General features: G+C 45.6%; 1 protein-coding gene across 17 annotated transcripts in view; it reads left to right on the plus strand.

Moving 5' to 3' along the window:
* Positions 1-24,934, plus strand: part of LOC122623458 (serine/arginine repetitive matrix protein 2) — a 40,151-nt gene that overhangs the window by 3,986 nt on the left and 11,231 nt on the right. For 8 of the 17 annotated variants that reach the window (XM_043802632.1, XM_043802623.1, XM_043802625.1 and 5 more), the window contains exons 3-10: positions 7,616-8,003; positions 8,356-10,536; positions 10,691-11,029; positions 11,631-17,315; positions 17,389-17,922; positions 17,987-18,126; positions 23,745-23,915; positions 24,001-24,076. In XM_043802632.1, coding sequence (XP_043658567.1) covers positions 7,616-8,003; positions 8,356-10,536; positions 10,691-11,029; positions 11,631-17,315; positions 17,389-17,922; positions 17,987-18,126; positions 23,745-23,915; positions 24,001-24,076 — 9,514 coding nt within the window. Of the gene's footprint in view, positions 1-1,790; positions 2,123-7,615; positions 8,004-8,355; positions 10,537-10,690; positions 11,030-11,630; positions 17,316-17,388; positions 17,923-17,986; positions 18,127-23,744; positions 23,916-24,000; positions 24,077-24,252; positions 24,351-24,934 lie in introns of those variants that run through there. The other 9 variants (XM_043802636.1, XM_043802637.1, XM_043802627.1 and 6 more) reach the window with 6 other exon arrangements.

Genomic DNA, 24,934 nt, shown 5'->3' on the forward strand with positions numbered 1-24,934 from the left:
GTATTGCTAAAATGTAATATCAGCTTGTCAGCGTCAGCAGTCCACTTGTTTAATCAAATAACATTAATTTAACTCACATTAATATGTCCGTTTACAATGCTGTATAAATTAATTAAATGGTGTCTGTCGGTGGAGATAACAAATTTCAGAGGTGTAAAGACAACACCTGAAATGTCATTGAGAATAGCAATCAATAGCGCACGATGATGGCTCAGAAAATCTTATCAAATTTTAGCCAATTTATAAACACTTTCTTATCTAATCAAATGAAATTTATTTGAATTTAACGAGCAAAGCTCCTACAAAAACACAGCATTTGCTATAAATTCATAAATTCATTTGTTCAAATAAATCGAATTCTAATAAAGTTCGCATATTCCAATCTTCAGGATAGTGTGTGCATCCCTGGGCGCTCAGATCTCAGAATCTCAGAATGAAACGAAACCCCAGAAAGCGGCGTTGGTTGGCCACGATCTGAGTTTCTTGGCCATGAGGCGATTCAATTCAGCTTCGAGTCCGAGTTCGAGTTCGATTCGAGTCAATTCGATTCGTTACAGGCGCGAGTAAAAAAATCGCGTGGGTCGCCAGCCGTCGGTCGACTGTTGAATAAATCAGTGAATTGGCACACATGGAGTAACAAAAAAAAAGTAATGTAAAAAACATAAATAAAACACCCGCGTATGGCAAATGGCCAAATGCAGCAAGTGGCCAATGGTCACTGATCGCTGTGGACAGTAGACAGTGGGCCACAAATGGCGGACCGACCGGTGGACAGTGCGGCAAATTAGAACGACCGTCTAGTCACGACGTCTGCGTCTCTGTCTGCGTCTCCGTCTGCGTCTGCGCAACGTCTGCGCCAACGTCGATGAGTAATTTTTGGAGCCCGTTGGAAATTGTACAAATACAAATCATAGCGTTTCAGTGGGCGCCAGCGGCTCGAGTGTTTTCCAAAAATGCTGAAAATAGTTTTGAGCCAGCCACACACACACATGATTGGGCTAAAGGTGTTTATTAACATATTGCAACAATGACACCCACCTCCGGCCGACGAACGAGTGATTAATTATTGTCGATCCGCACGGACACGGATTCTTTGCACAAAAGTCCGAAATTGAACACGTTTCAATGCAATCGCTACGGATGAGCAATGTATGCAGCCAATTCTATTTACATTTTTATAAAAGGAGCGTAAGAGGGCCAACCAGAATTGGTTTTGCTTTCTGTAAATTTCCCATAAATCAATAAGAAAATATGCACGGTTTGAAACTTCAACCTTTTCCGAAATGTTTAACTTTCAACATTGTGAGCCAAGACGCATCTTCTGGACGTCATAACTTTGCTTATTTTAGTCCGATTTTCATATGGCATACCTCAAAATTGTTGAAATGTAATTGTCTAAAAATCTTGTAAACTAGCTTATGAAACTAGCTGTTTGTACTCAATGAACCGAGTTGCAGTAGGTATTACAATCCATGATACGATCATTTTTCACAAAGTTATGAGTTTGTATATGCTGTAGCTCTGAATAAAAAGTATATATTTTAAGCAATATTTTCGTGTCTGTCGTAATAAAAAACTGCTGCATATAGAGATTATAGCATTTCGCCTGTCAGCACGCCTGATTTGCCCCACTGTGCGGCTGGGCGGTCGCGTCATCTTCGTATTCGTCGCTTTTTCGTATTCGGTCATATCTCGGCTCGCTGCCGGCGTCGCCGTCGACGTTTAAGCGGCAGCGGCCACTTTAGGCGGCTTTGATTCTGATTGGAAACTTCAGTCTGATTTTGGTGCTCGATCGATTGCAACGTGCCGACGCTCCGTGAAAAAGAACCTACCAATCTACAAAACCATCCAAACGACAAGAGTCAACGACGATCGTCTTTTTTTTTTTAAAACACACTTGTAGTTATTTGTTAATCGCACGAAAGTAAAAAGAGAAAGAAAGAGAGAAACCTACAGGATTAGTCACACCAAGTGTTTTTTTGACGTGCTTTTTTGCCGGTGCAACAACAACTCAACCGTACAGAATCTCCAATAAGAACAACACAGCGTCAGCAAGGAGAGGAATTCCGGAATCGAAAAATAAATCAAAAAGAAACGGAATACCCATTCTTTTTTACCTGAGGTAATTCCCTGTCATTTCGACCAGAATATGGGTACTAAAACGTAAAAGAAGCTGCCAACAAGAGGTCGTAAAGCCATCTCTTTCACCCCCTCGAGCCCCGTCCCTGTCCCTCCCCCCTTAACCGTCTTGGCATAACTTTCACACTTTCGCACAGTTTTAGCTTCACCTTTTTCCCAGTCTTTGCATAACAGTTAGTCGCTAACTGTAGCTATATCTGTACATCTGTAAGATACAGTCATCGTTGGCCACAATGCAAATGCTACAGTAGGTTATAGCCAACTTGGGGCTTTACAAGTTGGCTTAAGACACCCACTGCCACTATTTATTATTTAACAGCACAATCGATAGTGACGCGTAATTGCGGTGGTTAAAATCCATTGCAGACCATCTTGTTGCGGGGGAAATTGCCCGTTGCCATTTTTTGCGGTCCTTGAAGACCTATTTTTAAACCAGAAAAATTGCAAATTCATTGATTTAAGCCACTTGGTATCTATCATTGAATGCCACCCAAAACTGTGTAAAGTTTGGCAATTAACACTCATAGTGTCTAATAAAAAGACAAAATAAGCGACGCCTGCCAATTAGCGAGGGCTACCTGTACCTGTTTATACCACCTATTTATGTATCTCTGGCTGTATCTTTAACTGCGCCAAGTGGCTTGTAAACAAACAAACGGATCTTATCGGGGAATTAGTGCTCAGTTTGTAGGTTTTCGTCGCCAGTTGATCGAAGATCGTAGAACTAGAACAGCTGACAAGGGCGGGGGCGTGGGCGGGGGCGTGATCAAATAGAAAGAGTTAAGAGTTACGCTAAGAGAGATATACATACATATACATATGTATGTACGTACTGTATGCATATGCTAATCGGAAGTGTATCTAATTACTGGCGAACAAGTTTACACCGCCGTGGGCCGTCGGCCTTGGCAACCAACTGTTCTACGCTCTTACGCTTTTCCACTTTTTCACTTTTCCACCTTTCCACTCACGAAACCAGATCACAGCCGAAAGGGATTTATTTTTCGGGGAGCGGGGCTTCGGCCGTAATTAGCCATGGTAATTGCACCCATTGTCGGAGATAGATGTTCCGATAAATCTTCGACGTTCACAATATGCAAAACTTTGTTGCGATATCCACTGCGAAAATCTTTTTTCTCTATTAGGCAGGTTGCGCTGTTCGAGAAACCAACATCTGTTGCTCCATGGTTCTAATAACTCTCAAAATGTATTATCCGACTTAATACTATTTAACTGGGAATTCCAATTCCAAGCTGGCGTTTGTTTAAAGCATAGAATTCAGGCGCTATGGCATCCAATGTCTATCATATGATCTCGAGACAAAAGACGGCTTCAAATTAAGCAAACTATAATTTGAGAAAACAGTGCAAATGGCTTTCCGGCCAGCGAAACAAAAAACTCCACCTGCACTAATGACTGTGGCTCCGATAATTGTCTGGAATATATATATGTACATATGTATATATATATATACACACTTTATGCATAATTCCGTTTTCGTATATGTATGAGATCATATTGGGCTTAAGATTTATACTATTTGTTTGTTTTTGTTGCTGTGCCCCACCGATTTGGTGACGATTGGCGGCTATATATCACCTATGGATCCAAGCTTGCATTATAATTTCCCACACGCTTAACCATTTGACAGCTGTCCATCGATCAAAAAGCCGCGAGACCCAAAAACCAAAAAATTGAGTTATTTTTTCACGTTTTCCCATGGCACAAACAGTGAAGACCGGCTAATGTGCGTCCAGTTCTCGTTGGTCGTTTTTCTTTTTTTTGTATTTTTTTTATTTTTGTATGCAAGCGACGGCCCACGAAAGTGCTCCACTTTCAGAACTGTGACTGTGGCTGTGTTGTGGCTTTATAGTGCCATGTTTTATTCACCTGGGGCGATGTCATACCCAAAATAAGAGGCAAACAATTAACAGCGATACCGAAAACACAAATAAGTCCACGAAAGCAAACATAAACATGTTTTTTTATTTTTTGTACCGCTCGCTGCCTTCGTCAACTGAAAATGACACAATTCAAATTATTGTAGACTTTATATTCTATATTCTCGATTCTTGATTCGCAATTGGGCGTGCGGACAGTGGCAATTGGGTCACTTTAATATGCATATGCACAGTAAGATACACACAGTACAGATTGAAGGGGAATCGGAATCGGAATTGAAGCGAAATTGAAATCGAATTCGAAATTGCCATAAAAATACACAACCAAATACACACAGCAAGTGACGGCAATTAACGCCGGCAGCAAAGTGCAAAGCAATTTTGTTTAGCTCATTGTAGAGCTTTACGCTCCCTGGTACCTAAAAAAGTTGAACTCAGTGTTATTAACGTGAAGATGATTATCATGAATTGGTAAACATAAGCTGCTTCAAATGTAAATATATAGAATTGGGTTTATAATAGGAGTATATCGACTTTATATTAAAATCGTTATATTAATTGTAAAGTAATCTTAAAAACAGTTCATGACAAGTATCAAAATACCTGCATTTATTAAGTTCTTTTTTTTACTGATAAATATAGGAAATTCTTATCGACAGGGAAATATGAAGTAAAATATGTATTATTTTTAAACGCTTACTATCTGACATTTTTCGCAATATTTCGTGTCCTATCTCGATTGATGTGCATTGAATGGGGAAACATTAAGTTATGAGCTAATCGCAGCCAAGGTTTATCTGCACAGTGGGCACCGGCTAAGTGGGATTGCTCCGCCGATCCCGCGACCTTCTCTTTCTCTCTTTTTTGATTTCCTCTCAATTAAGTTTTAATAAAGTTTAATTTCAATAACAACAAGATTTTTGTTTTGGTGCAAAACCAAACACAACAACAAAAAAAGGAAAAAGTTGGAGGTCAACGTTGCTGACACGACAGCTTAATAAATGAAAAAAAACAGAAACAGCTAAGAAGCGAAAAAAAAACTTCAAAATAATTTATCAGCATTCGCACATCAACGAAATCTCGCACGTCACGTCATCAGACAGAGACGGCGAGAGCGGGCGCAGAGCGAGAGGCAAGAGCGGTCCATCCCATCAGGTCTCAGTTGAAGTCGGCGTTGGCGTTGGCGTCGACGCCAACAGGTTGCCGCTGCCGACGTCGCTGCAGAGGTGCGAAATCAGCTTCTTCTTCTTCGGCTTCGTCTTCTTCTTCTTCTCAGTCAACTGGTTATCGCGGCCCGGTACATTTAGAAATTACGTCATTGCGGGCAGAGACAGGGGCTCAGGTACACTGGGAGAAACTATGTAGTTCCGATTGAGCATTTGCAGAACAAAAATCACCAACGTGGAACATGTTATCTGCTCTTGTGATGAACTTTAAACTTTATAAAGTGAAATGCAAGTCAACAAAATAATGCACTGAAATATTATCTTATTATTTATTATCTATAGAACACTTAGAGCTCGCTAGTTCCTCTTTATACCACTATTTGGCTTAGAGAAAGAATGTAGAAACTTCGAAATTGTTTGCAGTGTACTCAGAGAGACGGAGTATGCTGGCAGCGGCGCAAGCAGAGGCGACTTAAGACGCAGGTCTAGACTGCGACCACGCGACCAGTTCTTGAAAAAAATCACACACTGGCAAACAAGCAGGCAAACAAACAAACAAATAGACGGAAACAACAACAAAGCAAAGTTGCAAACTTTTCGCACAACCCCACACACACACACACACACAACACTTGGATGTAGATGTATCTCCCATTTTGATTGCGCGCACTTTGTTTTATTTTGTCAATTCGAATGAATCGGTTGATTTGGGCGAGTGAAAGCGCTGAAAGTAATGGCAGCGCCATCTGTCGTTCCGTTTTGTCAGAAAAGAAAGCACCAACTTCGCTATCAATCACTGTAGATGTGGATGTGGATGCCACAAATATGAGATTTCGCTAATAACTAGGGAAACGACAGCCACCATAAATCTCTGGCAACTGCTAGAAAGGTTGTTCATAACACTACAACTATTGGTCACCCGCTGTTCTAATTAAAATCAACTGCAATTTCGGTTGCAAACTGACCAGATGGTCATGAGAACTTTAGGATACCAAAAAGTAATGATATTTACAAAGTTATTAATGAAATTTTACCTATAAGCGTAAAAGTTCCATTAATATATTTTATTTTTAAATGTCATTCGGTTATAACTTTCTAATTATTCATGATTCCACTTCCCAATTTGCTGTTATGCATCATAAATTTAATGCCTGCTCTTAACTACTAAACTGCGAAATAAGTATAATTGTATTACCCACCTCCTTCCCCCCTCTTTTATATGCAAATAGAGTTCCATCTGGTTTTAGGAAGTTTCCCATTTGCCTGTCGTATGGCCTCAGTTTGGCTAAAATTAAACAGTTAGCGAAGCCCAGTCACCTCCACAGAGATCGAGGTGTCATTATTGTTAATACAAATGTTATTTGACATGTTTTTCCGCTATAGCGAAACTGGTCGTGTGTTGAGGTGAGGTGATATCACCGCTTCAACTTCACTCAATTTCTTTGCTAACTATATTTCGATCGCTAGCTCGTCGTCCCTCTCTCTCTTTCGCTCGCTCTGCCTCCCTCTCTTTCTCTCTCGCCCTCTATAAAGTCTGCCACCTTTCTAGATTATTGTTTAAATAAATACGATCGTTTATGAGTCTTTGTTGAAGCCAATACGATCCGCTTATCGGTCAGTCGGAATTGTTCCATGTTTTATTTATAGGCTAAAACGTCAGCCCTCGAATTTGATTCGATTCTGATAACTGAACTATGCGAAAGTCTTGGGATTTCCGAGGAATAAGGGCGTAAATGAGGAGAATTCCCGTAAACTGAAATCGGATTTAGGCGGGCCTTATGCCTGTCATCGATTCTTTGTTTACTTTATGCTCCATTTTTATTAAAAGCCAATCTCTATCAATCATTTCGTTGGTCTGAATCATTCAATTTGTTACCCTTACGCTAATCCCAGCCATTTTTGGTCATCGGTTGCTTCTGCCATTGAAATCCGAGAACTTATTGGGGGCGGCATCTTTATCATCATCATCATCGTCGTTTCACCGGCTAGAACCGGGCATTCGACTTGACTCGACTCGATTCGATTTCAGTCTATAAGGCAAGTCAGCTGAGTCAGCCGATGGTGGCTGCATTTGTTGTGTTGGCTGACCGGCTGGCTAATTGTTAGTGGCCTGCGGGCGCCATAAAAGGCGATCCAAGCCGCTGGAAGCGACGAGCGTGGGCTCCCTGCACTCCACTTGGACTCCACTTGCAGGCACTCAAAACTGAGCACGAGTTCACTTGGCTTAATTGGCCCAAGGACGGGCCTATTTACCGAGATACCGAGTGATCTACATTGAAATAACACAAGTGCTGAGACCACACATATAAGCGAGATACACTGAAATTAACCACCTTTTCATATACATATAACATTTTTAAATGATATCTTTACAAAGTCTAATGCAGTTTTTTTTCGTATCCTTTTCAGTGGCAGCAGTCCGAGGACAGCGAGCGCAAGAGGCAGATCCGATCGCATCTCTATAAGCTGCGCGAGTCGCGACTTTGCAACCTCTATAGGCACGAAACGGACCCAATGTCGGAGCCCAACGGAAACGGAAATGGCAACGTGAACACGCTGGCCGGATATGCAGGCAAGGATCCGCTGGCCACCAGCCACGGCGATGCCCTGCTCGACCAGAACTTCCAGAGCCTCAAGTCCAAGGAGGTGCGCGACTCGACCAGTCCCACCCATGAGCTGCGATTCCATTCGATGACGCTCAGCCAGCCGAATACCACCGGTTGGGATGTGCAAACCTCCTCGGAGGTCAGTCCCGATGGACGGGCCTATCGCACCGAAACTCTGGCCAAAACAGATGGTAAGTGCATACCCGTTTTTGCTTGGTGGTAGCCCCTTTGTCTGGCTGGCACCAAAGCTGACCAAAAAAAAACAAAAGGCATTTGCTGGAAACTCACCGGCTATATGGACTTGTTGGCAAATGTTATTGGGTATATAGATAACGAATTGTTGGTTTCACATGTCCATGGACTTTGACTCGCATAAGTCAGCCAGCTGAGTTTGCAGTAAATGTCTAAGCAATCTAACCCCCTTGTCCCTTGTCGGTGAAGTTTTGTGTATAACCCAACTCTGTTTGTTCTGTATGTCCATGTCCACCACTCGACCTTCCACCCAACGAACCAACCTACGAACAAACCCCAACACAAACGCAGGCGTGGAGAAGCTCAATGGTGGTGGCCTGGCCGAGTTCAAAGGTCGCAACGAGCAGCGCTCGAGTGCCTCCCATCAGGGCGATGACAAGAACTTCGTGAAGCAGGCCTCCGATAGCTCGAAGACCCAGCTCCAAGAGACGGTTGTCTTTGGGGACGAGAACAATGGTCGCACCGAGATGAAGATGAGCTCCACCTCCACCTCGTCCTCCTCCAAGGTGGTGTCCTCCTCGTCCACTGTGGAGTACGGTGATGAGCCGCGTTATCTGCTGGATAACCAGGAGAAGCCACATCAGCAGCATCAGCCGCATCAGCCGCATCAGCAGCATCAGCGCGAGTGGGAGCAGGATCAGAGGCGTCAAGAGCAGCGTATGCAGGAGCAACTGCAGCGACAAGAGCAAAAGATTCGCCAAGAGCAACTGCAGCGCCAGGAGGAATTCCAGCGGCAGGAGCAAACCAAGCGACAGGAGCAGATCCAGCGCCAGGAGCAAATCCAGAGGCAGCAGGAACGATTCACGGAGAGCCGCGAGCAAAGCAACAGCACCCGGAATGTCCAGACCCAACAGCATTACGAGGAGAACAAGCGCTATGTGGACATGGACAAGGCTTCGCCGGAGTATCAACGCCATGTCCAACATCTAATGGAGCAGCCCGGCGAGATAATCTCCAATACGGTGGAGTATCCCAAGCCGAATGTCAAGATGATCACTACGGTTAAGCGCCTGCCTGACGGAACCATTGTGAAAAACAAGCGCTACGAGACGGAGCAACTTACTCCCAGTCAGAGCCATACAACGCACAAGCAGACCAACAACCAGACACACAATCAAACCCGTAACCAAGTCCACAATCAGCGACGTGAACACGATGAGCAGGATAGCCAAACTCGTGATGTAGTGGACAATGTGGAGCAAAAGCATGTGACGGAGTCGCAGAGCTTCTCCTCGGTAAAAAAGTCCAGTCGCCGTTTCTCCACGGAAACCACCTCGGAAACCGTGGAGGAGTTCGATGACCGTGGCCAGCCCTCATCCAGGGTGGTGCAGAAGGCACCTACACCCTCATACGCCCCACCCTCCCATTCGCCACGTCAGTCGCCGGCCAAGGACTTCAGCACCCATGGTTTCCCCTCGGTGCGTCCGAATAAGTCCACACAGGAATATCCCTCTCAGAGACCCGGCATTGCTGGCGAGGAGGTGGTGGTGGTACGTTCGGAAAAGAGCCGCCAAGTGAAGCAGCAGACCAGCTCACAGCGCACCATCGAAACGGAGGTTGTGGGCGATGATTACCACGAGCCGCAGAGGTCCCCACAGAAGCTGAGGGAGGCACCAACACCCAGCTGGGAGCAGCCCGCCACCAGGCGTCAGCCGGTGGAGGAGGATTTTAGCACCCATGGTTTTCCCTCGGTGCGCACAAGCACCACAACCACAGCCACTCGTCCCGATCAACCCGATGGTGAGGTGTTGCTCACGTCCAAGACGGTGAGTCGCAATCAGAGCGCCAATCGCAAGACGAACACGGAGCGGATCATTGAGACACAGGTTGAGCATCCCAATGCTCCCACACACTCCACTCCGCGATCCGGAAGTCCACGTCGATCTCAGCCACGCGACGATTACGCCAGTTCGCCACGCGGACCAGCCGGCAAACCGAGTCAATCGCGGCCCAGCACCACTGGTGGTAGCACCACCACCACCACCAAGACAACCACCACTTCGGAGCCGTTGACGCGGCGTCAGTTGCAAAAGGAGCGCGAGGTGGATGCGGCCCATCGGGCATTTGCCGCCTCGCTACGCAGCAGTTCGCCGGCGGACAGCACCACCTCGGTGGGTTCACACCACCACCAGACGCCACGATCGAGCGTTTCCTCGAATCGCACCTTCCGTCGGGAAATGCGTGAGGGTTCCCATGACAGCCAGGCGCCATCGGAATCGAGCAGGATCAGCTCGACCACCGTGACCAGGCACACAGGTGGCAATGTCACCAGCAGCACCATCAAGACCAAGACCACCAAGCCGGTGAAAACTCCCAGCGAGCCCAGGTCGCCCACCCCAAAAGCAGGAGGAAGTGTGACCACCACCACGACCACCATTAGCAGTACCACCAAGTCCAGTCCCAGTCCAGCACCAGCCTCACCCACAACCGCTGCACCACCCACCTCAGCACCAGCCAGTTCCGCACCACCAGGTACGAATTAGAGAACAAAAAAAAATTGAAGAAAAAAAGTTTGATGACTTCTTAGTCAACAAACAAAAAAATAATTGAAATAGAAACCACATGAATATATATGCTATATAAATATTGGAACTATGAACTATGTATATGAATGTATATCCTTCAGATAACAAGCTATCACAGTATACGTATACTACCACTAAGCCCGGCGATATATTCTCTCTGCCACCAACTACTCCTCCTACTATTAACAACGAACCAACACTAACCACCACCCGCAAAACAACAACAACCACCACCACCTCCGACAACCTCCAGAATCACCCGAAACAATCTGCAATCGAACCTGCTACCACCGATACCGATTCCCAGCCGATCCGCAAGGTGAAGCTGAGCGCAAATGAGGCAAAGGTGGTGGAAGAGGCACCCTGTGTGCGGCGTCAATATTACCAGCTGGGAAATGAGGGGGAAAACCCCGAGACGCCCGAGAGCTCAGGGACCCCTGGTAAGGCTTGAATTCAACCACTACCCGAAAGTAGGCAAAAAAAATAAAATTAAAAAATAAAACAAACAAAAACAATAAAATCAAGAAACTCTGTACACCTAACTATGCTATCTTTACTTCTTTATTTTTGGATTTTTTTGCAAATAAATATACTTGAAAACTGTTTACCAAAAACCGCAACTCTGAAATGTTCAATGTTCAATGTCTTGACCAAGCGCACACTACACAAAAAAGCCGAATTTGCACTGAATCACAAACTGGGATGCCAATTCTGTGGGTGGCAGACTGAGAGAGATCTGCGCCGCTAACTCTACCACTACAAGTCTAACCTTTCTTTCACTCGAGCTTCCACTAATGGGTGCTTTTTTTTGTATTGGTTCAACATTGCCTGAGAACGTGCCTGTGCCTGCCTAATACCGTAGAATTTGCCTAACATCCGTAGCGGAAGCTGCCAGCGTAGATGTAACTAATCCTAACCAATTAACCAGGGATATGCCATAGTAGACACAACATACGTTCACCTTACACACAGCGGTTGAAGAAGTAGACGAGTTCACATAGCGCCTTGCGTCCCCCAGTCTTATGCCCTGATCCGTTGCAGCCAACAAGAAGCCCCACCCAATGAGGAGGCCCCACGACGAACCGGAGCCACAGCTGAGGCGTAGCTCCAAGTCGCCCAGTGTGGAGCCACGTCAGGTGCAGCGGGAAACTACTTTCGAAGGTCGTCGCGTCTCCCATCCGGAAGATCGTGAGCTCTTGATCGATGAGCTGATTCTTATCGAAGAGATGAGCGGAGCTCCTGGTTTGCCCACGGCTTCCGCAAGTCCATCCCCTAGGGCTCAAAGTCCTGGAAAGCCAGTGACTAGGACCCAAAGTCCAGAGAAACCACAGCCTAGGGCAACTCCCAGACAAAGTCCTGAGAAGGAGCAGCCGGCCTTTAAGCAACCACATGAGGTCTACACGCCCAGCCAGACTGATAAGCAGTTTCCCCGTGCTCAGAGTCCTGGAAAGACTCCTGGATGGACCCAACCCCAAGTCTCACCACGTCAAAGTCCCGAAAAGCAATTGCCCCGAGCCCAGAGTCCCGAAGAGGGTCCTGGTGTAAGGCAAGCTAGTGCTTCTCCTCGTCAAAGTCCCGAGAAGCAAATAGCCGACGCCCAGACTCGCAATCCAGGTCCTGGTCTTCCCCGTATTTCACCTCGGCAAAGTCCTGAGAAGCAGTTGCCCAAGGAAACGCCCCCGAAGTCCCGCCAAAGCCCGGAGAAGGATCTAACCAGCCAGCAAAGACGGGAGGAGGAAATATTCCGCAGCACCATTACCACTACACAAAAACGAACCACCAACAATTTAAACGAAGAATTTATAACGAACGAACGAGGAAACCCGAATCAGCCAATTTCCGAAAAGACACCACAGACCACAGCTGATACTGAACCGAAAACCAAGCCGTCTGAGACCATTGAAAGTCCAGATGGTGGATTTCCTTCCAAGCCGCATGAAGTTGAGGCTCAGCCCGAAGTAAAAGAGTCACCCACCTTCCGCAAGAAGGGCCTGACTCGTCGTGAGACCTTCGAGGATCGCTGTCGCCAGATTTTGGGCATGGAGGAAGATGGCGACACTCAGGGAACTTACACTGAGCGGCCGAATAACGAAGAGGAAGCGGAAAATGTTTCTCACACAACCATAGAAACAATTCAAGTAAAGATTGAGGATTGCCCCGATGATGATGAAGATGATAAGCCACGTCGTGTGACTGAGACATATGTGGTACGCACACAACCTACGATTAAAGTGGAGGAGGAGCTCTTTGTAGATGTGACCGAAGCAGAGGAAGTTGAGATTCTGGTGAATCTATCGAAAAAGACACCCAAGGAAGAGGATAGTCCTAAATACTCAGAGGGACAAGATGCTCCCAAATCTCCCATAAAGGATCAACCGATTCCCACTACTCTAAAGAAGGAACAGAGTCCTGTTCATTCCAAGGAAGAAGAAACTCCAAGATATCCCCAGGAACCAGGCAGTCGTAGGTATCCGAAAGAGCCAGAACCTTCTGAATATCCCAAGGAGAGCCCTAGGAATCCTAAAGACGATGCCGAGACAATTAATATTAATGAAGAGACCACCATTGTCATTACCAAGCAGGGATCAAAGTCTTCTTCTCCTGAGCGCAGAGTTCCGAAGAATCAACAGCATCCTTCTCCTACTGCATCGCCATCAGTATCTCCCGTCTCTGGAAAAAAGATTCCCAGCAAAGTGGAGTCAAACTTTGTGACCGAAAAGGTCATCGATTGCCGGGGAAAAACTGTTGTAGAGAAAATTAGCCAGAGACCGCGTACTCCAAGTCCAACTACTCCTAAAAAGAATACGAAGCCATCACAAAATATTCCAGAGAGGGTACCCGAAACTGAATCGGAACCCGAAAAGGATTCAGAACCGGAGACCAAGAAAAGGACCAGTGTCAGCGTCACAAAACTTGAAACCGAACGTCGCAATTCACGCACCACTAAAACAAAGCAGCCACTGCAGCCCAAAGAACCGCAATCAAAGGTCCCAACTGCGAAGAGTCCTCGCAAGGATTCCCTGACGGGTCGCAAGCGGGATAGCCTGGTGGAGGAGACACGTACCACTACAACGACCACAACAACTCGGCAGGGTCGGAAGCCCAGCGATACCAATGGTTCGCCTACGATTAAGGATCGCCTTCGTTCATCGCCGCGCAAGCAAAAAACTTCTCCCCAACAAACCCGAACGCCCACTCCGGCCCAGACACGTAACCCAGAAGATGACGTAGATGGGGACTCCTCTTCCCCAGATGCCAGTCCCACTAGGGTGGGTAACGAACGCCGACGATCTAGCAATATTTCCGTGCACACGGAGATTATCATAGATCACATGGCGCCCAAATCACCGAAAACGGAGAGGCGACCTCAAAGTAGCACCGGAAACGTGCCCAGTCCGATTAGAAAGCTTCCGGTAACGGAGCGCAAGGAGTCAGCCCCTGTGCCCCGAGTGACGCGTCGCGATAAAACCGAGAAGGTCACGCGCTCCACAAGCGAGAATATCATTAAGTTGAGCGGTAGTAAGCCTCATCCTGAGATGAGTAGCCTTAAGCCAGGTGGAGAAAGGAGCCGACCCAGCAAGTGCTGCACCACCAAGACAATCAATCTGAGCGAGCAGCGCATCAATACAGCCACTGATATAGAGGGTGTGATCATCGATATCCAGCAGGCAAAGAGCTCTAGGGAGCCATCACCGGATAGGATTGTGCCAACTCCCGTGCCCGCTGAACTGGAAACGGGAAAGCCTCGTTATCCGGATGTGGTACAGGAGCCCGATGATGAGCCACGTCGCAAGCCACAGGTTACAAATATTCCAATTTTCGAGGAGGAATCTCAAACCTATGTTGGGTGTCAAATTTCCGAGTTGCTTAGCTCAAATGGCATAGAGGTTGATATTCTGGATAATCCCACTGTGGAGGCTCCCAAGAGCCTGGACTATCCCGTAAATACTCCCGATACGGACGAGAGTCTGTTGAGTGTGCACGAGAAGGTATCCCGATTCACTCACTCAGCTGAGAAGGTTAAGGAGCCAAAGGTTTCCGCACCATTTAGCAGAGAATTTGATGCGAACGCCAAGATCCCTGAAAATGACGATTGCCTGCTTAGCATTAATCAGAAAGTAGACAAGTTCTTGCGCACTGCCGAGAATGTTATCAGGCCTTCGTCACTTTCTCCTCGACCTGAGATCGAGCGCCCTGGATTGGAGGAGATAGATGAGGAGCTTCTTCGGGACGATTGTACCCTGAGTGTCTCCCAGAAAGTTCACAAGTTCATCGACACAGCCGAGAAGTTAGCGCCCACTATGCCACAGAAGTCGCCACGTCTAGTAGCCAACATTGAGCGCCATATTTCCCGACAGAGCGAGCCAGAGCGCGAGTTGGATGAGGAGTCAGAACCAGAGCTAGATCGGGACACAGATGTGGAGGATGACGACCAAACTAGCCAACTCGAGACGGAGGAAGAGATCACCCAAACTGTGACTAAAAAGAAAACCCTGAAGGAATTTAAGCAACAAACCATGGAAACCAGAGAGACACGTAGGGATTCCAAAGCTGAACCGGAAAACGTACAGAAAAAATCACCTCAAACTAAGCTTAAAGAAGAGCCTGCTAAGGTGCCTAAATATCAGGCAAAGGTTCCACAAAAGGTTTCACAATGGGAGCCCAAAAAGCAACCTCAACGGGAGCCAAAGGTGTCACAAAAGGAAACCCTATGGGAGCCCAAGAAACAACCCCTTTCGAAGCCTAAAGATGAACCTGAAAAGGTGAACAAAAGGGAACCAAAGGTGCCCCAAAAGGATTCTCAAGCCAAGCTCAAAGAGGAACCAGAAAGGGTGACCAAAAAGGCACCCCAAAAGGAACCTCGCAAGGAACCACTGAGGCAATCGGAAGAAGAGCCGGAGTTGTCCCCTGAAGAAGAATTCGATGATGAGCCTCTGCCAATGACCAAGTCACACACTACAGCTATTGAAATTAAGCGTCAAAAGGATATCCTAAACCGTCCCTCTGTGTTTGGCCAGCGCACGCCAGAACGGAAGTCCAGCACTACGCCCTCGCCAAATAAATTAAATGGAACCCGTGGACGACCTAGTCCAAGCACCAGCTTGATTACCGAAGAGAAGAGGTCGTACAGAAATCAGGTGACCAATGTGACCAAGCCGGGAACCAGAAAAACCACTCCGTCGGCCTATTCCCCAGCCCAATCGCCACCACCCAAGACCACCAGCATTTCCAAACGAATGGAGGAAATCAGTCAGCAGTCATGGGTAGTCCAAGATGTGGATGTGGACGTAGAGGTGGTGGGACCGGCGCCACCTTCACACATCAGCGAGAAGCCGCAGGGAAAGAGCCCATCCCCAACGTCATTGCGATCACCATCGCGATCTCCCTCCCGATCGCCCAGTAGACGCACCTCCACCAATTTGAACACGACCTCCACAACCACCACCACCACCACTGAGCACCCGAGCACCACAAAGACAACTACCCCAAAACCGACTCCAACTAACCCGTCCAAAGACGAACCCGAAATCACACCCATTGAATCCCTTACAGAAAAGAGCATCACCACCACTTACACGACGAACACCACTGGACGAAATGTGGCTAGTCGCAGAAATGTGTTTGAACCAGTCCATGAAACACACGTGGATTCCGAGCCAACTGGTCGTCGTCCCTCGTACATGGATCACACAAAGAGTTCACTTGAACACATTCGACGCGATTCGCTGGAGATCAATAAGAGTCACTATTCCAGAAAGTCATCCGTGGAGGATGAATCTCCTGTGGAGCCGCGCAATCCCAACTCATCCGTGAAATTCGATGTGCCGAGAAAGACCCCGTCAAGAGGTGCAGATGAGCCAAGAAAGACTTCGCTGAAGGGTAAGGATGAGGACTCCGATTTGGAGCTGGAGATCGAGGAAATTTTCGATCTGCAGCGACTGGAGAAGCTATTGGAAACAGTTGCCAGCTACGAACTGCGTCGCCGCATTCGTGCACAAATGCGTCTTATACGCAAGAATATGATCAATGCGGGTACAACTACCACCATCACCACCATAACCACAAGCACAACTCCGGGTAAGAGTTCACCACTTCCCAAGAGGCGCGATCAGAGTCCTGCGGGCGCTGCTGAAGTAAAGACCAAGGAAGTTCGCACCACCACAAGCCGCCGGCAGCAACAGCAGCGAGTGGAACAGGTGGACAGCACAACCCCAACGGCACCGGGAAAAACCTCGCCCCACGGTAAGCCGCCAGTGAAGCCGAGGGAAAGAAGTGCCAGTCCCGCACAGAAGCGCCGAATTAGTCCGCCGGGAAAGCAATCGCCCGGGGATAGAAGCACCACCACAACCACTAAGGTCACCACCACAAGCACCACCCGTGGTGCTCCCAGCAAGCCAGCTCAAGGACCCATTTGGGCAGATCGCTCCAAGGTGCTGAAGGGTCATGCCACCGTTCCCCAAACGAATGGAAGCACTCCCCGGAAAGGATCCACCTCTAGTACCACCTCGAGCAGTGGCAAGATCACTCGCACAACGACCAGTTCCAGCACCACGACTAGCTCCAGTAGCACCACCAACACACGCAACAAGCAGCGCGAGGAGGACTCGATCACCTCCAGTTATGGTGTGGGACCCACAGACGAGAACGGACTGCCGCTCTTCGGAATTCGGGCGCTCAAGAAGAAGGCGACGCCACCGGCAGAGGAACCCTGTGAGACCAAGCAAGGTGAGTAGATGATTGTTGGTTTTAACTAAACCATACGCAATGTTATTTAATATCCTTCCTTCTCTCCATCCAGAAGTCACAGGTTATGTGATCGAGGAGCAGTTCTACTCGGATAATAAGTCCCCGCCGCGTCACGAGCGCAAGGAACTCATCTATTCAAGCAATGCGGACGAACTTGCCGCCATAAAGCAGCAGCTTCAGGATGAGGATGATAGCTCACCTCCGCTGCTGGATGCCCGGGTGGTGCGGGAGTTCAAGAAGGTGGAGTCACAGCAAGCGCTTCCCGAGGATGCCCGATATGTGCGTCGCGGATCGGTAAAGGAGCTTAGCGAGAAGTTCATTCGCAAGGAATCCTCCTCATCCACCCACTCGACTCACTCTTCAATCGCCCAATCGCTGGTGAGGCATGAGGATGAGACCGAGGATGATAGCGAATCCAATGAGGTTTGCAGCGTGATCGAGGCACCACAGATGCGCCAGAATCAGAGTCACATCACTAGCACCACTCGATCCAGCAACACACGATCATTCCTCAACAGCAGTGCCGATCAGCGCCAGGTGACCAGTGTGGACGATGTCCTCGAGCGCATGCGTAATGCGGATAATGGTGAGAACTCAATACACTTGCCTTTCTATTTACAAAACATTGATTGTGATATTTCTTTTTCTAGTCGAGGAGCCCGGAGATTCTAGCGAGGATCGCGAGGCCCGTGCTCTGCTCAACAAATTCTTGGGAGCCAGTGTCATTATGCAGGGCGTGGAGAGCATGCTGCCACCCACCGCCACGGGTCAGCGTCTAAATAGTCAAGGCGTAAGTAAAATACAGACCTTTAAAAAAAAATTATTTTTAAATTGGTATGTCAATTGATTTGAAATTCCTTTACGAGCTTATTAAAGTATGTTAGCTCATAAGAAACGAATATTTTGTCAGAATTCAACGAAATATGGTATTCTATATATCAAAATTGATTTGCCTAAAACTTTGAAGGTTGTGACAAAAGTACGAAAGTTTTTAAATTGACACTTTTATAGGGTACGGACATATTCTGTTTTCATTTGCCAAGTCTCCCATATGCATAGTGGCGATATAAACCTCATTTTACTGCAGTTTTCCCAGCACTTGTTGCACGTTTTAGGCGCTATTTGTTGTTGCAAGTGCCATGCAACCATAACCTAACCTCAATGATGCGCGCAAGCACGTGCACGTGCTCGATTAACCGTTAACTGAGCGCGTGCTCCCGCTGTCCCCAACCGTCTCACTCTCTCTCGTCTTTGGTGAGATTTGGTGTGCAATAACCGTTGCTCTTTCCCCACCTTTCTCCCATCCCGCTCGCACTTGTGAGGCTGGGACACTTTGCGGCATGTGTGTGCCGTGTGCGTGATGCGATGTTGTAGGAAGAGATGCGATAGATGCGCAATGCCTGGCTGGTCAGAAAGCCACAAGTACAGTAACGGCCAATTTAATAGCCATTCAATCTAAATAATGAATTACCATTTATGTTCTGGGACACTAACTTGATAGATAACAGAAAAGATAACGGAAAGAGAAAACGAAAAGAGAACACATTGTGTTGTGAACTTTAAATACGTAGTAAGAGCTTGTGTGTGCTCAAACGCTCAAGACTACAAGACATTTATTATAATAAGGTGAGTGCTATTTGTTCGGCCTTTGCTGTACTAACGGGCATTAGCAGTGGCTGCGGCAGCGACGTCGACGTCTGCAGAGGCAGAAGCGCATCTCGGCATCGAGATCGAAATTGTCAGTAGAAACTCAGAGGCGGCATCGATCACTTGTGCGAAGAACCACGGGCAAAAAAGCTAAGCAGAAAAAAGAATAAAAGAGTGCCAAGCGAACCACTTGTGTTAACAAAAAAAAATACAACAAAATATAGAAGCGAAAAGAAAAGAGGAGTAATAATAAGCAATAGAAGCGCATAAGAAAAGACAAGTTTTGTAGTTTTTTTTACTGTGCAGTTCTGTTATTATACTATCGTTATATCGTTATATGGTGAACAAACGCGAGTGTCCATATTTGGTTTAACTCTGCAACATCCCGAGAATCACGAGCAACATCAAAATAAAAGGGGCAACACAAGAGCAGACCACGGCGTAAGTTTCATGTCACTTTATGGGGCAAGATGATGATGATGATGGTGATGGTGATGAAGATGATGATGGGGCAAAAGTGGGGAGTGGGGAGAGGGCAAATGCTTTTGTCAATTATTTTTAGTGCGCATAATTTGCTGGCAAAACGAAGCATTCCTGTCACGACACCTCAAAATGCACCTGAAAGGCGACGACACCGCCACCGATCTCTATACACACACACGCACACACATATATATTCGCATTCGTATAGATGTATAGATATATATTTTGAAAGATCTATATCCACCGATACATATAGCTATTTATACATACATGTATATATAAAAGTCTGCCGAGATACAGACACGCTCATCTTCCCAGCTATAGAGCAAATAAATAAATAAATACATTTAAAAACAGAGCGGAGAGCAGGAGGATGCATGAATGAGAGCGTCAAGCGTACGGAAAATTTCGACAAAAATAGCTCCAACGACGGGCACTATTTTTACGGACTCTACGGACTATTCGGACTATGTTGGAGCATTTTTGGGCAACACAATATGGTAGGAGGAACCCGAAAGTGGAGGGGGCAGCAGGCATTGGGCATTGGGCATTGGGATGGTGCATGTGCAACGGACTCTGGCATCTGATGTTCCCGTTTCCTCCACTTGTGTGAACTAAATACCGATTCCCACTGATGAATTCCCCACCAGCCGATGCTGTAGGAATTCTCCTAGATATATCCGATATACACACAAGTCAGATTCAAAGAAAAATGGCATTTATATCATCGCTCCTTGACCTGGGTATTCCTTTAAAACAAAACCCAACATAAGCTTTAGATGCAATTTCTTGGGATTAAGAAGCAGATTCTTCACTTTTTAAACTACAGCCGCAGAAAATGTCCTATTTTTGTGAAATTATATTTAACTTCAAAGAATCATTCGAATAGCAAATAGCTAATGTTTACCCACAAAATTAAAACAGCTGGGAGTACAAACTTGTAGATCTCAAAGGAAGCTTATGCTGTGTATAATAAAGGGTTATGTATATTCCATAGTTTTCTCTTGAGTATATAAGCATATAGCTAAGTGTACTTTGTCGTGTATTTGCCACTTAATGTTATGTTCTTCGATAAAGTGGCGTTCACTCCAGAACGTCCACTCCATAAGGCAGACTCCATGGCAAGCTCCACGGATCCACGATTCCAGCCGATCGAACTGGAACGTAGAGAAATGCCGTTTCTGTTTTTGCCATTTTCAGGTGTGCTGTGCTGTGCTGCTGCCCCTGTACTTAGCTGAGCGTAACATGCAGATCGGCAAATCCTCAAACGCCGCTTCAGCCTTCCGAGACCCCCAATTCCCCCCAACTGCCCCCATTCAGCTCACCAGCTCTGCGTTCGGTGATTAAGCATCGGCTGCTGCTGCAAGTGCTTCGAGTTGGGAAGCCGGTTTCCATTATGCCCCTATCACACTGACTTGAGAAGTGAGCTTGAGTTGAGGAATGAAAACTTGAACAAACTAGGGAAACGCATTTACGAGCAACATACGAACATATATACTTTAAGGCTATTAAATGGTTACATAAATGTTTTTGAAAATAATAAACATGACACGCTGTTTATATAAGAGCACACAAGCCGAATATTTCATAGCTGACTTTGGAAAACAAAAAAATAATGTTCTAAAATCTCTCGAGGTTTCGGAAACACAAGGGATAAGAACTTAAGCCCCGACAACGACCAAACAGCTGAAACTAATTGAAACTAAGCCCACTCAGAATTCGAAGAAAAACACGATTCTGCCCCTATATGTATGTATATGCTATTGTAAAGTTCATTATGCATTTTGCGCTGCCGTTGAGGTGAGTGGTGTATATGCCGCACATCGCGCTTTGTCAAACCGTCTTAACTGCGACTCCCATCGTTCCAATCATTTTTTGTCGGCCGGCTGCTTCTTCCTGCTTTTTGCCGTTTCATAATCACTGTGTGTGCGTGTTGGCTGTTTCGCCTTTGTCTTTGCTTCGCATTTTGCATGTCAAATAATTTCTCATTTTGCCCGAGCTAAAAATACAAATAACAACACAACCAGCAACACAACACAACAAAACTAAATCCAAGAAAAAAAAAATCGAAAACGAAAGAAAGTCAATTTGGAAACGCAAAATGAAAATCATTATTCTTTTGCATGGAAAATGGGGTACACTTTTCTGCGTGTGTGATTGGCAAAGTCTTAAACAATTTTTTTTTGGTAGGGGGTCAATATTGATCAGATGGTTGTTAGGCACGAAAGTGCACTGAAAGAAACACGATTCACTTAACTCGTATTTGGGCAGTTCTTTGTTTGCATTTCAAACAAGTTTTGCTAACTAACCAAATCCATAATATTTAAATTGAAAATCGTAAGCAGTTGCTTTGCTACACAAGAGCAGCCAAATATTTCTATATTTAAGTGCTCCATTTTTCGGCAGTGTCTGGGTGCCGCTACAAATTGGTGGCCATCAATCAAATGCTCGTCTCTGCCCCCCTTCCATCATTTCAGGCAGTGTCAAAGCCGAAAAATCAATGGCAGAGAGAAAAACCACTGTTGACCAGCAGCAACAGTCAATGGCCAAGTGCAGTTGAAAAATCAGCTAACTGGCAATGATCGCTTTGGTCAGCTGCACTCCCCATTTCCCCCGCCCATTCAATCTTTTTAATTGTTTTCTTTTTGCAATTTCCATTTTGATTTCCATGCTTGGTTTGCTACCCCTCTATTTGTTACGCTTTGGCGGAATTGCGCCAAATAGTTGGCAAGCCTTTTCAGTCCCCCAAAGCGAAATAAAAAAAAAAAATATAACAAAAAGAAGAATTATTAAAAATAAACCCAGAGTGAAAAGAATAAAATTCAAATTAAACCAAGTCAAATTAGATGAAACGCGTTGTAGTTTTTGGCCCACATTTTGACAACAAAAACAATAGCAACAGCAAGGGGGACGCGGGAATTGTAAAAATGTTTGGCAATTAATTCTTGGTTTCATTGTTGTTGTTTTCGTACACTTTGTTTATAAAACAACACAAATATTATATAAAGTTTAGCCCAAAAGACCAGGGAGCGCAGAGCAGGGAGGCAGGGAACGAATTTGGGAGACGAAAATATGAGGAACTTTTCCTGAAATACTCGGCTCGCCTGTTAGAAATGTGTGTGTGCTTAAATAATTTATAATTATAAATAGCAACGCGTGTTGCAAGAGGAAGAGCGGGGGCGTTTTTCGAACATGTTGGAAGTCAGTTTTTGAAAACGAAAATTTCCCATGCCGCTGACCAAATTTGGTCAAATTGATATAAACAACTACATTTTTCATTCTGCCAGAGAGTGAGAGAAACGGATAGAAAACAGAGAGAAATGTTTTATTATTTGGCTATTTGCGTTGTTTTTCATCTTTGCTGTGCTTCGTCATTAAAAATTGCAGGCCAACGCGGCGTATACTTAATTGCACTCAATATATCTATAAAGGCATTTACTCTATGTGTGTGCATCAATATTTGCCATCAATTCAGGGGTCTATAAACGCTTTTAGCTGATTTATCTGATGTGCTGTCCGACAGCACAAAGAGAAATTTTATTGCCAGATTTTCTTTTGGGCGCAATTAAAATGAATTTTCGCCATAAATTCGCTGATAACATGTTTATTTTGATGTCGTTCAATATCAATGAACTCTTGAGGGGAACGGCTTAATTGTGGCCTATATTTGAAACGCTTTTAAGAGTGCAGAAGCCAAAAATTCTCAGAAAATACATTTCATATTTGACCATACCTTTTACAATAAGAATAAAATGGAAAAGACTGAGTACTTTTTTAGCACAATGAGGCAAAATGTCCCCTTTGTTGTTGCTTTACCTTTGGTCAACGTGTCGTATGCGCACTTTGTATATTGTATACTTGGGCATATTACGCATACGACAGGTATGCAATGACATTGATCAACTGCTGGCGGAAGCAGCAGGGGGTAATGCGGCAAGCAAATGCACTCGAAATCACGGCTAAGGACACATTGTACTGACAAATTGATCTTGTGGTTTCTGCCTTATCACGGCCATCGATCGACGGAGATGCCACCAACACCAAAATGTTGTTGGCAACTCTTGGCAAGTGAATAATTGCGCTGGCTGGCGTGAATTCTGTGGCCGGCGAATGTGCTCATCGTGCTTTATTTAGCCAGGTCCAAACAGCTGGCGTTTGTTTCTCACCCACACACAAAAATCAAATGAAATTTTCCGGTTGATAAACAAAAAACAACAAGAAACGAAAATGAATTGAACGCTTTCTGATCTCCGTCAAATCTTCTGCTCTCGCTTTTAGGTGAAGACCACGCGGATAACCAACACCTACAGCAAGTCCGGCAATAGCAGCACCAGCACCACCAATAACACCAGCAACACCACCAACAAGGTCAGCAGCTCCTCAGCACCAGTTATACGTACAACTTGTGACATTGAGGAGATTTGGGACGAGCAAGTCCTCAAGCAATTGGTGAGCAATTAACACCCAAATATTTCCGGAAATCAGTTTGCGAACCAACTCGATCGATTAATCATTTATCCTCGAACGCTTGCAGCTGGAACAGGCGTCCACCTACGAGGAGCGTCGCAAGATCCGTGCACGTCTACGCGAACTTATGGCGGAACGCGAAGGTGAGTGCCTCTATTATTTCCACAACTCCGTAATGTTCCCCATCCAAAATGAAAAGCCAGCGGATTAGCTCAACGCCTCATCAACAGTGGAGACGCCTAAGCTCTCCACATGGAAACGCAGTGATATCGAGGCAAACACGTCTCTATATATTGTGTTCTGTATCTGTATCTTGTAGATAATGCGCACAGCAACTAGCTAGGCAGGAAGTTTGAAGTCGGTAGGATCAGAGTTAAACCGTTTATCCGATTTTCCCCGGTTATCATTAGTCTTCAGGTACTAAACCACCCAGCGTTTCGATGTTGGTCATGTCCATTGCTCCTCCCCAGTCGATGAACATTTATCGTTTTCTCGTCGCGTTGCACACATCGTTATCGTTATAGTGCTATCGTTACTTTGTTGTACTATCTTTCCTTTAATGTTGTCGTCGTTAAGTGAAAGTCTCACGTCGAAGACCTACATAAAATTGGAATCGATCCATTGTCACCGATACACCAATTCTGTACCCGTTTATTTGATCGATTTTTATCGATGCTTGGAAGTTTGAATACAAATAAATGGTGAATACGTATAGTATATTGGACATTTTTGATTTTTAAGGTCTAAGCGGCTTTAAGAAAACAAACGTCTAAAAACAGTTAGAACTTTAGTGGTCTGGCCGTTTTAGATTTTCTTAAATATATATTTATATTTGTCCACCATTTTGGAATAATCGATCAACTGAGCAGGTTTTGTTTCCCACTCCAGTTCTTTTTATTGCTTGATTGCGTTCTCGTTGCGAATTTTACGCATTTCCACCCATTTTTCTATATTTCTATCTATCTCTCCTTTATCTCTTAACTTTCTTCGCTGCGGCGAAC

Source organism: Drosophila teissieri, chromosome X (genome assembly GCF_016746235.2).
Source record: "Drosophila teissieri strain GT53w chromosome X, Prin_Dtei_1.1, whole genome shotgun sequence".
In the NCBI taxonomy this organism is placed as follows: Eukaryota; Metazoa; Arthropoda; class Insecta; order Diptera; family Drosophilidae; genus Drosophila; species Drosophila teissieri.